The 11,299-nt window shown below is 39.5% G+C and overlaps 2 protein-coding genes across 2 annotated transcripts; both read right to left on the bottom strand.

The window, feature by feature from the left end:
- Positions 1-1,395: 1,395 nt before the first annotated feature.
- Positions 1,396-2,364, bottom strand: LOC129237626 (serine protease SP24D-like). Its single transcript, XM_054872489.1, has 2 exons — positions 2,103-2,364; positions 1,396-2,043 (listed from the first exon to the last, which is right to left on the bottom strand). Exons 1-2 carry the CDS (start codon positions 2,330-2,332, stop codon positions 1,494-1,496), a joined length of 780 nt encoding a protein of 259 aa, XP_054728464.1. The 5' UTR covers positions 2,333-2,364; the 3' UTR covers positions 1,396-1,493.
- Positions 2,365-9,851: 7,487 nt separating this feature from the next.
- On the bottom strand, positions 9,852-10,830 carry LOC129237696 (serine protease SP24D-like). The gene is made up of 2 exons (XM_054872584.1): positions 10,562-10,830; positions 9,852-10,502 (listed from the first exon to the last, which is right to left on the bottom strand). Exons 1-2 carry the CDS (start codon positions 10,789-10,791, stop codon positions 9,950-9,952), a joined length of 783 nt encoding a protein of 260 aa, XP_054728559.1. The 5' UTR covers positions 10,792-10,830; the 3' UTR covers positions 9,852-9,949.
- Positions 10,831-11,299: the final 469 nt, after the last annotated feature.

An 11,299-nucleotide genomic window follows, 5' to 3' on the forward strand; every position in this document is an offset into this window, starting at 1 on the left:
AAAAGCCTAAAATATTTAAATATTGTTTTTAATTTTTTTATTGCAAAAAAAAAAAAAAATCTTGAAAATACCCTAAATTTTCGAGCTCTAGACCACCGGAACACCATAATAACTTTATATTTTGTCTCTAATACCCAGTTTAGATAATTTAAGTAGGCTGCTAATTTTTTGATCTGCCACACTTTCAAAGGCTCAAAATGATGCAGAATCCAAACAGTTTATTTATCTTTTGCTTAGTGGAGGACAGTGACTGAGTAGCTGTTCCAGAGATCCTCTCGCGTTGACTTCGTTACATATTGCGCAGGTATCGTTCTGCGCTAGCGCCAGTTTGGCCACGTACAGTGGAGTGAGACAGTGTCCCGTCAGTATCTCCACTACAAGTTTACACTCTTTCCTGGGAAAAGATAAAATATAATTTGTAGACCTGTGACATTGTGCCTGCGTTGCATGATTTTTCCGATCCTGCATGAACTGGTTCTTTCCCGTCTTGACTTCACTTGTTGAATCATTGTTGCATCCATATCCAGTCGTTGTCGGCAGGAAGATTTGCGCTTTGGCTAGTGTATCCACTTTCTCGTTTCCTTCAATTCCCTTGTGCCCTCGAACTCAGTAGATGCTGGATTGTTCCTCAGTTCTCAGCTCATCCATCCTGTTTCGAAATTCTCGTATGCAGTGTGAGTTTGTTATTACAGCTGCATTTGCTTTGATGGCTGCTTGGCTGTCAATGCAAAATTTTATTTCAGAGTGAATCTCAGCGTGGATCACACTTCAGTAGCCTTGCAATTTGTATGACTGTTCCTAGCCTAATTCATTACAGAATACTGCGGCTCCAACACCCTCTTCCATTTTGAAACCATCTGTGTATATGTCAATGGTGTGGCGCGTTGAAAGTTGCCCCTTCCTCCATCCATTCTTTACCAATACTACACTTCGGTCGCTGTTGAAATTAGCCTGAGGAATAATGTAGCCCGTGTTAGCGCTTAAACTTCTGCATATCCGGCTGTGGCCATATAACCAGCGCCATCTAACAGCCGAAACAAGCTCTTGAGTGCTCGAATGCATGCCCACAACAACTCAAATAATCATTTGAAAGGTACAGGAATGCTTTTAGCGGAAACAAGAAAAGACTCACATTTGGTATATTTTTAAGAAATCGAATATTTTCAAACTAAAACCGTTTGGTTATAGAAATATATTTAGGTCCCTATTTTACATTTGCTTTTGTTGAAGGTCATTATTATCATTTTCTTTTGGTCATTACTTTTACCATTACCATTGCTATTACTATTTAAGTTCCAGTACAATAGACATTATATTTTATTATTAATTATTAATTATACATTAATTTAATTTTTTAAATGAAGCTTTCCCTTTCCGATTCACAACTAACTCGAGTTGTCTTTTTAATAAAATATATTAATATTTTAGGAATCGCATCAGTTTTAAATATTTTTACAAAATTTTGCAATTTCATAATTAATACAAATACCCTTTTAACACACATCTGGTTTGGAAATATTTTCAATCAACCAATCTCTGAAGAATTTCACCTTTGAGTAGCCATCTGGTATATCAGTACCACAGTAACCTGTTTGGAAACTTGCAATGCCAATTAATGTGCCTCTGTAAATGGCGGGACCACCTTCATCACCATCGCAAATACCATTTCCGTACCCCTTACTAAGGCACAGAATTCCAGATTTAGATGTATCATAACCAATAGCTCGGGTGCAATCAGCATCACTTATGGTTTTCACAAATTTATTGTACAATAGTTCCGATGAGACTGGACCGCCTTCACTTGTACGTCCCCAACCGGAAATTGTAATTAATGAGCCTACGGGCGCCTCAAGAGCAGCAAGTGGTATCGGTTGTATGAGATCGTTGAGTTGGAGTGATGCGTTGAGTTTAAGTAAGGCAATGTCATTGTCGAAGTTAGCAGTTATGTTAGGATGTGGAATCACTTTCACCACATCCTTAATTACACGGTCTGCAGTACGATTTGTGGTACCGGCTAGAATTGTAAGGTATGCTGGCGAAACACTGGAACAAAGTATGGTTTAAGGTTGTACACCAGTTTTATATAGCGAGCTTTATTTTACCTGTAAACGCAGTGTGCGGCAGTTACCACAAAGTCTTCAGAAATTATTGTGCCACCACAGGTATGCTTTCCGCCTACGCGCACCGATACCTGATATGGGAATTGACCACTGGCTGCGGTTCGACCACCTACTATGCGTGGTGCAATGTCTATGCCGATAGTGCCTTGTATGGCTTCAGAAACCAGACAAACGAGGATTAGAAGCTTTGCGAAGTAAGCCAAATACTCCATTTTTGCTTAGATATTCACTCAAAATACTTTGATTGTTCATTGCCAGCGACTACTGAGTTTATATACGATTTGGAAAGGTTCAAGCGAGACGTTACGCAAGCGAAAAGTTCATTAAGCTCATTAAGAAGTGATTAGGGTGAGCTTAGAGATTTTTGAGTTGAAAGTGGTTATCTATGTAAATTTCTCTGATTGTCTACAATTTTGCAAATTAGAATTTACATTAGTTTTAAATTTTAGTAGAGTTGTGTAATTTAAATCGCTTCGTTTTCCCAGTCTAATTAAATTCGCGCTGTCCATGTGAAATGAAGCGACGTACAAATTATGAGATAACACCGGGGTACCGAGAAAGTCGTCCTGGATACACATGGTCGCTATTATTGAGGTAATTTGGTATTAATTTAGTTAAACGATAATTCAGCAAATTTGCGAGATTTTCGACTTTAAATATTGTTTGAGAAAAATCTATTATTTTTAATGCAGTGAAGTGCGAAATATTTACTTGGAAGTTCAAGCAGTCAGTTTTAGGTGTTAGGGCTTGCCAGAAATTTCACTGAAGATTCTTAATAATTCTGAAATCATTTCGATAAAAATACAATAGAAAACAAACCGGACCCTTGAACTAAGAGTAAAAGCACTGAACGTGCAGAAACAATAAAAAAAAATGTTTTTAAATAATATTGGAATTCGCATATCTCGAATACGGCGAAATTTAGGACGTCATGTCAAATAACCAAATTAGTACGAAACGATCTTAGTAATAATCTCTAGAATGACCTTCCCGTTACCTTTTCATACATACAAGCGCGCCCTTCATATAACTTCCATTTATTAGATTTACAACTACTGAAAGTTAAACTTGGAGCTCAGTTGGTATCGTAGGGCGATTTGGTTCTCAGACTTAGTAGAAAATGTATTAGGCGGGCCACTGGTTAGCAATCACGCAACCGATTGAGTTTTCTCAGCACCGGTAGCGCTAATCAAACAAAACGCCGACATTCTTTAAAGTAGAAGGCGACATAGGCGCATGTTTTCTGTTGTCTTATCAAGACAGAGATTTAGCCTGCGGCAATTGCATTTCCAAAAGCTTCTGAGTAGCTAGGATTAGAAACAGAATGTAGGGAATTCAGAAAGTGGCACAGGAAGGCTACTTTATTTTGTCAATGGAGCGACATCAGTACAGAAAATAAGCAAACCCTTTTGTGCAAATGCATGCACGTGCAGCTGTATATGAGCACAATTTACTTTACTATATGTTCTTGGCTTTTTACTCACTTTCGCTTATTCTTCTTCTCCATTTGTTTTGCCTACATTCAGTACTGGCGTCATAGCACTTGGGAAGGCGCAATCTTGTATTCTACCTGTATCATTCTTGGGTTCGAAGTGTATTAACTGGAACAAGTCCTTTAGGTTGCAGTGTTCCCTAGTTTGGCTACGCCTAACTCTTAATCCATTTTATTTACTCATCTCCTAGGTTGCTAAATCATGATTCAAAAAATGAAAAAAAAGAAATCTTTGCCACATATCTATCCTTTTTGCATCAGCAGAGACTATAGGGAATTGTGTTTTAATCAATTGTTGATTTTTAAATTAACTTCAGTCCCTTCAAAGCTTACCCTACTTCTACTTGTAATGCCTTGGATGGGACGGTGATTCCTCTTACAGCTGGCAAAGTATTCCTGAGGCACTTCTCTATCGCCTCACAGACTTAAATGTGCTAAACTCCCGCTTCATGAAATATGAATTCTGTAATATTACGATGGCTCTTTGGGATTGCCTACCGCCAAAATTTGGGAAATAATTATTTTTCAAGTAATTGGGAACCTCATTTATCTTCCTTCGTGGAACCATTTTGTGGCTCTTATGAAACGCAGTATTGATGCCAACCCTACGCCAGACAGTTCTGTAAGAGAATTGAAAAAGTATTTACCTAGATAACCTGCTCTGATTTTAGCTAAGGCTGGACAATTGCAAAGGAAATGCTCTACAGTGACCGGTTAAACAAGCCACGACCTTCGAGATATCTTCTTTTGAGAGGCTAAGCAATTCCTTTGTCCTTTTCTTGTTTATTTGCGACCATAGTAGCCTGGCTGTTACGCATATTATTATTAATTTACTCGTGGCCAAAGGTATTCCAATGGTACTTTTATCACGGAACAGTTGAAGAGCAGTACCTTTTCTGGCTAGCTCATCAGCTCTACAATTTCCCTCAATATCTTTGTGCCCCGGAACCCAAATAAGGTTGACCTTGAATACGACACTACTATCATTTAGGGCTGCCTGGAATTCCTGTGCAACCTTCGATTTTAGTATAGCCGCTTTCATTGATTTGAGGGCCGCTTGGCTATCCGAGAATATATTTATAGTCGCTTTTGTTTCGGCATGCGTATTTTGGTATGTAGCCACTTCTTTTATAGCTAGAACCTCGGCCTGATAGACGCTGCAGTAGTCTGGTATTCGAAAGGACAGTTCTAGTCCTAATTCTTTCGAAAATACTCTATAGCCAACTTTATCGTCTAGTTTGGAACCATCTGTATAAAAATTTAATTCCCCCCTTCTCCATGGCCTTGGTGTCTGCCACTCCTACTTGTCTTGAAGAGATTGTCAAAAATAAGTCTAGGAGTAGAATAGAATTTCTTGTTTGTGACTGTTCAGAGTGTTCAAAATATAGGCGCTATGGAAAGAATGGCGGTGTAGTTCTTTCCATAGCGCCATACTTTTGAGTCTAAGTGCCGAGTCGGCGGCCACGTTTTTCCCTACGAGATTTAGTGCACTAAATTTGTTTGGGGTAGTCCTTAAAGCACCAGAGATGCATAAAAGAGCTGTTCTTTGGACCTTACTCATGATTTTAGCGTAACTCGCCTTTAGAGTAGATGTCCACCATACAAGTATTCCATATATGTATTAAGATTGGTCTAACTGCCGAGGTATATAGCCAATGAGTAACGCGAGGTGTTAACCCCCATTCAATACCGACCGCTCCTTTGCAAGTATATAATGCAACGTTGGCCTTTTTTACTCTTTCCTCAATATTAGGTTTCTATGTGAGTTTCCTATCTAATATGAGTCCTACGTACTTGACATTCTCTTTCAAAAGAATCTCCATACCCTTAAAGATTAGCGGGGAGACTATGTTTCTTTGTGAAGAGAATTATTTAAGTTTTTGCGGGATTTATAGCGAGTACCCTTCTCTCAGTCCAGCTCTTAAGCGTTGTCATGTTAGAGCGCAGAATGTCCATGAGGGAGTTAGGTAATCTGCGTTAACAGCAATTGCTAGGTCATCAGGGTTAGCAAAAGCGATTTTACCGCCAAAATCCAGAGGAGAGGGGAGAGGACACCACCTTGAGGTGCCTCTGCAGACCTGTCTGCTTAGAGTATTGCTGCCTAAATTTGCCGTTACCTTCCTTCTGACGAGTATTGCTTCTATCTATCATTAAATATTTTTCGATACACAAATGAAAATCATTTTGCAGAATTTACAAAACAAACAAAAAAAAAAAAAAAAATTGGAGTGCCATTGGATGACATCTTTTATATGGAGAAAATGCGCAGCACCATCAGAGAAAAATGATTAACAATCAAAGTGAATTTTCATCCACTTCAAGCTTGAACTGTGTTATACTAAAGAGTTTTCCAATAACAGGTGTTATTTACAATAGCCCGCTATTTCGGTAGATGTCACTTTTGAAGCTGTAATTTTTTGATATTTGACAAGTAAAAACTACGCCATTAATAAAAATGGAACGAAATTCACTAAAAAATGGTGAACATTTGGCAGAGACGGTTTGTAAAACTCGAACATTTTTGGGTCATCCTGAAGCACCTTGTCGGACCGCAATACAGAAATTGGTGAAAAAGGACGAGTTGTTGGGACAAGTTAGTGATGTGAAGAATAAAACCCGTGCACATCGCTCAAGAACAGCCGAAAATATTGCTGTTGTAGCCGAAAGAGTTGAAGAAAACCCAGTGTTGTTTTGAATAGCCCGCTATTTCGGTAGATGTCAATTTTGAAGCAGTCGTTTCTTTCTTGTTCTAAACGGATCAACCTGATCTTTTCAATGCAGAGGAGGTCTTCCTTTTCATCTACTACCACTAGCTTGTTCCGCATCAAGTACTTTCAGAGTCGGGCCATCGGTATCCATTTAGATGACCCAGCTAGTCGTCGTAAAGTTCATACAGCTCATTGTTCCATCGCCATCAAGCACTCCAAGGGACACCTCATCGGATGTTGTTATCCTGCAAGTGTTTGCGCCACATGAGGGGACGGGCATGATGAGAGCTTTATAAAGTGATAGTTTGGTTCGTTGAAAGAGGAAAAGAGGACTACTCAATTGCCCACTTAGTCCAAAGTAGTACTTGTTAGCGAGAGAGATTCTCCATTGGATTTCAAGGCTGACATTATTATCGGTATTAAAACTGGTCCGGTATTAAATCTGATAAACGAAGTCTCTTACAACCTCAAAATCGTAACTGTCAACAGTGACGTGGGTGCCGATACGCGAGTGCGCCGACTGTTTGTTTGATGACAAGAGGTACTCCGTTTTGTACTCGTTCACCAGCAGACCCATTCGCTTTGCTTCTTTATCCAATTTGGAAAAGTTAGCGCGGTTGTCAAGGTCGATGATGTACATGTGAAAGCAGCATCAAAGTGATCGAGCAAGATTCGCCAGGACCTCTTAAAACTGGTATAACTCACAATATTCAGTGCTGCCAACTCTCATTTCTAATATTAGGCGGGTTTCAATTCGTAACTTGTGAATGAGTGGTGACGACAAAAGGAGAGGCGTACCGTGTTGCTCGTGTGTTGTCGGAAGCGAAGTGATTGCGTCAACAGTGTCAGTATATTTATGTCATCGGTATAAAAATGAGTTTCGAACAAAGAACTAATATCAAATTTTGTTTTAAATAGGGAAACATTTTAATTGATGAAAAAAGTTTATGGCGATGATTGTCTATCTCGTGTCAGAGTTTATAAGTGGTTTACACGTTTCAGAAATGGTTGTGAGAAATTTTTCGTAAATTTAACAAAAATGAACAGAAACCATTATAAATTCATGGAACCGGAGATGAACATCTCCAAAACATCGATTTATCGCATTTTAACTGACGATTTGGGCTTACAAAAGATTTGTGTACCTTTCTTTCCGCACAAGTTAACTGAGAACCAAAAATTGCTCAGAATTCAACATTCGAAAGGCCTCATTGATGAGGCGAGAAAAGGTGAGAACTTCCTCTGCAACATTATAGCTAGTGATGAAACGTGGAGCTTCTAACATGACTAAGCGTAATAGTGCCGAATGGAAGGCCCTAGATAAGTCCCCCCCCCCCCCCCCCCCCCAAAAATCGCGTTTGGAAAAGTCAAAAATCAAGTCGATGCTTATTTGTTTTTACGATTTGAAGGGAATTGTACACAAGGAGTTCGTGGTAATGGGTCAAACCGTGAATGCTACTTTCTATTGTGGCATTTTGAAGCGTTTGTTGCATCGCATTCGTCGTATTCGCCCTGAATACCGCGAAGGAGGAAGCTGGCGCTTATTGCAAGATAATGTACCATCTCATCGATCCACTCTTGTGACTGATTTTTTGACTAGAAATGGCATTTTAACCATGAATGAGTCACCGTATTCGCCTGATTTGGCTCCCTGTGACTTCTATCTATTCGGAAAATTACATTTGGCCATGAAAGGAAAACGTTTTGCGTCCGTAGTGGCCATCCTGAAGAACATACCGGTCAATGACCTGCACATCCCGCGTCCGGTATTCTGGGCGCGAACTCGTGTCAGAGCCGAAGATCCAGGTTCCCACCGATATTTAGCCTCTTGTTTTGATTTAGGATCATGGTGATGGGCCTAAGACTCACACTTTATCCTTTTGAAAACGCTCTTAATGCTGTTGAGAGAGTCGCATTTGAATGTGTTTTTCTTCCATTGTTAGCCAATGTGCACACAGCTTTCTGAAACCCAGTACTTCAGTCAAAATATTGCTTAAATTGCCCAATGAGATGCCAAGAGCTTCTACTAAATCTCTTTCGGTCACTTTTGCTGTTTTTGGACATCCTTATATGGCTCGTCTTCAAGGCTTGTACGTCCAGGTTTAAATCCAGCAACCCATTTTTCTACTGCACTAATTGATGGCGAAATGTCCTTATACATTTTCAACATTCGTTCACGAATTTCATTTGATTTTAACCTAAAAATAATAATTCAAGAATTCCAGACTTCATTTTTTTATTGTAGAAAATACTGTGACACGCCGATATTAAATGGATTGTAAACAAAGAATGGCCGTCGTAGCCGAATGGGTTGTTGCGTAATTACCATTCGGAATTCACAGAGAGAACGTAGGTTCGAATCTCGGTGAAACACCAAATTTAAGGAAAACATTTTTATAATAGCGGTCGCCCCTCGGCCAGCAATGGCAAACCTCCAAGTGTATTTCTGCCTTAAAAAAGCTCCTCATACAAATATCTGCCGTTCGGAGTCGGCTTGAAACTTTAGGTCCCTCCATTTGTGGAACAACATCAAGACGCACACCACAAATAGGAGGAGAAGCTCGGCCAAAAACCCGAGAATGAATTGAGATATTGGTATGGAACTTCACGTATGTTCATATGAAGAGTGTACCAACATAACAAAATAAAGTTTAGGCTAGTAGCAACGCCCTCTCTCATCGAAATGCAAAACTTATTGAACCACCTAGTTAGCTGCTCCCAGGGATTATTATTCGAGCGCTCGATTCGTTTGGTATAAACAAGTTTTTCAATCAAATGTTTTGACTTAAAAAGGGCATGCCAGTGAAGTTCCTGAAAGCAACCGAGTGTAAATAAGCTTAGTATTAGTACGAGAATTCACAAACTACTCACTGCTGAAACCATGTTTCCCACGCGTTGCCTCACTGTGCCTCTCAGTGAAGGAGCCATCAGATTTCCTTCCTGACCCCAGCTTTGCAGGTGGCTTTTCAGGATCCTGAACAATTTCAATACCGCTGCAGAATACCTAGAAGAAACTCTTTTCGATTCTCGAATAAGTTGTAGTTTTTCTGAACATTACGATATCACTTCTATGAGTATATGCTCTCTGCTCTCTGCTCGATATGTATGTTCGCAAATCTAGTATACAGATTTTCCGAATAAAAGTCAAAACTAGTTCGAGAAGCGTGTCTCAACGTCAACCGGTGTAATATAGTATTTCTTTATACACCGTTCTGCACACACACGACATCGGACGGTAACGGACGGACTACAATTTCCTAAAAACTCCCGCCTCAACGCCATGCAGCAGACTAATTTTAGTAGAATAGTTGTTCTCACACAATAGTTTATAACATAACACAATAAATGAAATGTTTGCGGTATATCGATCCCAGTGCCACCTAACAACATTTAGGCTTGAATGCTCGAATGCAAGCTCACGAAAACTCAGCAGTCGTTTGAAAGGTACAGGAATGCTTTTAGGCGAAACTGGAACACACCCACAACCACGTATGGTTTATTTTTATAAAATAGAATGTTTTCAAACCAAAATACGGTATGCTCATACAAATTTATTTAATTTAATTTTACATTTCCTTTAAATATTTTTACAAAATTTTGAAAGTTTATCTAAACAAGCAAATACCTTTTTAAACAGGCACGGTGTCTGTGGCACTATTTTCAATCAGCCAATCTCTGAAGAATTTCACCTTTGAGTAGCCATCTGCTACACCACTACCACAGTAACCTATTTGGAAACTTGCAATGCCAATTAATGTGCCTCTGTAAACGGCGGGACCACCTTCATCACCATCGCAAATACCATTTCCGTACCCCCTACTAAGGCATAGAATTCCAGATTTAGATGTATCATAACCAATAGCTCGCGTGCAATCAGCATCACTTATGGTTGTCACAAATTTATTGTACAATAGTTGCGATGAGAGTGGATCGCCTTCATTTGTACGTCCCCAACCGGAAATTGTAATTTGTGAGCCTACGGGCGCCTCAAGAGCAGCAAGAGTTATCGGTTGTATGAGATCGCTGAGTTGGAGTGATGCGTTGAGTTTAAGTAAGGCAATGTCATTGTCGAAGTTAGCAGTTATGTTAGGATGTGGAATCACTTTCACCACATCCTTAATTACACGGTCTGCAGTGCGATTTGTGGTACCGGCTAGAATTGTAAGGTATGCTGGCGCAACACTGGAACAAGGTTCGGTTTAAGGTTGTAAACCAGTTTTATATAGTGAGCTTTATTTTACCTGTAAACGCAGTGTGCGGCAGTTACCACAAAGTCTTCAGAAATTATTGTGCCACCACAGGTATGCTTTCCGCCTACGCGCACCGATACCTGATATGGGAATTGACCACTGGCTGCGGTTCGACCACCTACTATGCGTGGTGCAATGTCTATGCCGATAGTGCCTTGTATGGCTTCAGAAACCAGACAGACGAGGATTAGAAGCTTTGCGAAGTAAGCCAGATATTCCATTTTTGCTTAGATAGTCACTCAAAATACTTTGACTGTTCATTGCCAGCGACTACTGAGTTTATATACGATTCGAAAAGGTTCAAGCGAGACGTTACGCAAGCGAAAAGTTCATTAAGAAGTGATTAGGGTGAGCTTAGAGATTTTTGAGTTGAAAGTGGTTATCTATGTAAATTTCTCTGATTGTCTACAATTTTGCAAATTAGAATTTACATTAGTTTTAAATTTTGAGTAGAGTAGTGCAATTTAAATCGTCTCGTTTTCCCAGTCTAATTAAACTCGTCTAATTCTATGTGTAATGAAGCGACGTACAAATTATGAGATAACACCGGGGTACCGAGAAAGTCGTCCTGGATACACATGGTCGCTATTATTGAGGTAATTTGGTATTCATTTAGTTAAACGATAATTCAGCAAATTTGCGAGATTTTCGACTTTAAATGTTATATTATTTGAGAAAAATCTAGTATTTTTAATGCCGAGAAGTGCGAAACATTTACTTGCAAGTTCA

This window comes from Anastrepha obliqua, chromosome 2 (genome assembly GCF_027943255.1).
Source record: "Anastrepha obliqua isolate idAnaObli1 chromosome 2, idAnaObli1_1.0, whole genome shotgun sequence".
NCBI classification, from domain to species: domain Eukaryota; kingdom Metazoa; phylum Arthropoda; class Insecta; order Diptera; family Tephritidae; genus Anastrepha; species Anastrepha obliqua.

What these genes read in the sequence shown, in the direction of transcription:
- LOC129237696 (XM_054872584.1), bottom strand. Translation starts at nt 10,791, where the DNA reads ATGGAATATCTGGCTTACTTCGCAAAGCTTCTAATCCTCGTCTGTCTG. An exon ending in GCCGCACACTGCGTTTACAG is followed by an intron (nt 10,503 to 10,561) that starts GTAAAATAAAGC and finishes ACCTTGTTCCAG; the next exon opens with TGTTGCGCCAGCATACCTTA.
- LOC129237626 (XM_054872489.1), bottom strand. Translation starts at nt 2,332, where the DNA reads ATGGAGTATTTGGCTTACTTCGCAAAGCTTCTAATCCTCGTTTGTCTG. An exon ending in GCCGCACACTGCGTTTACAG is followed by an intron (nt 2,044 to 2,102) that starts GTAAAATAAAGC and finishes ACTTTGTTCCAG; the next exon opens with TGTTTCGCCAGCATACCTTA.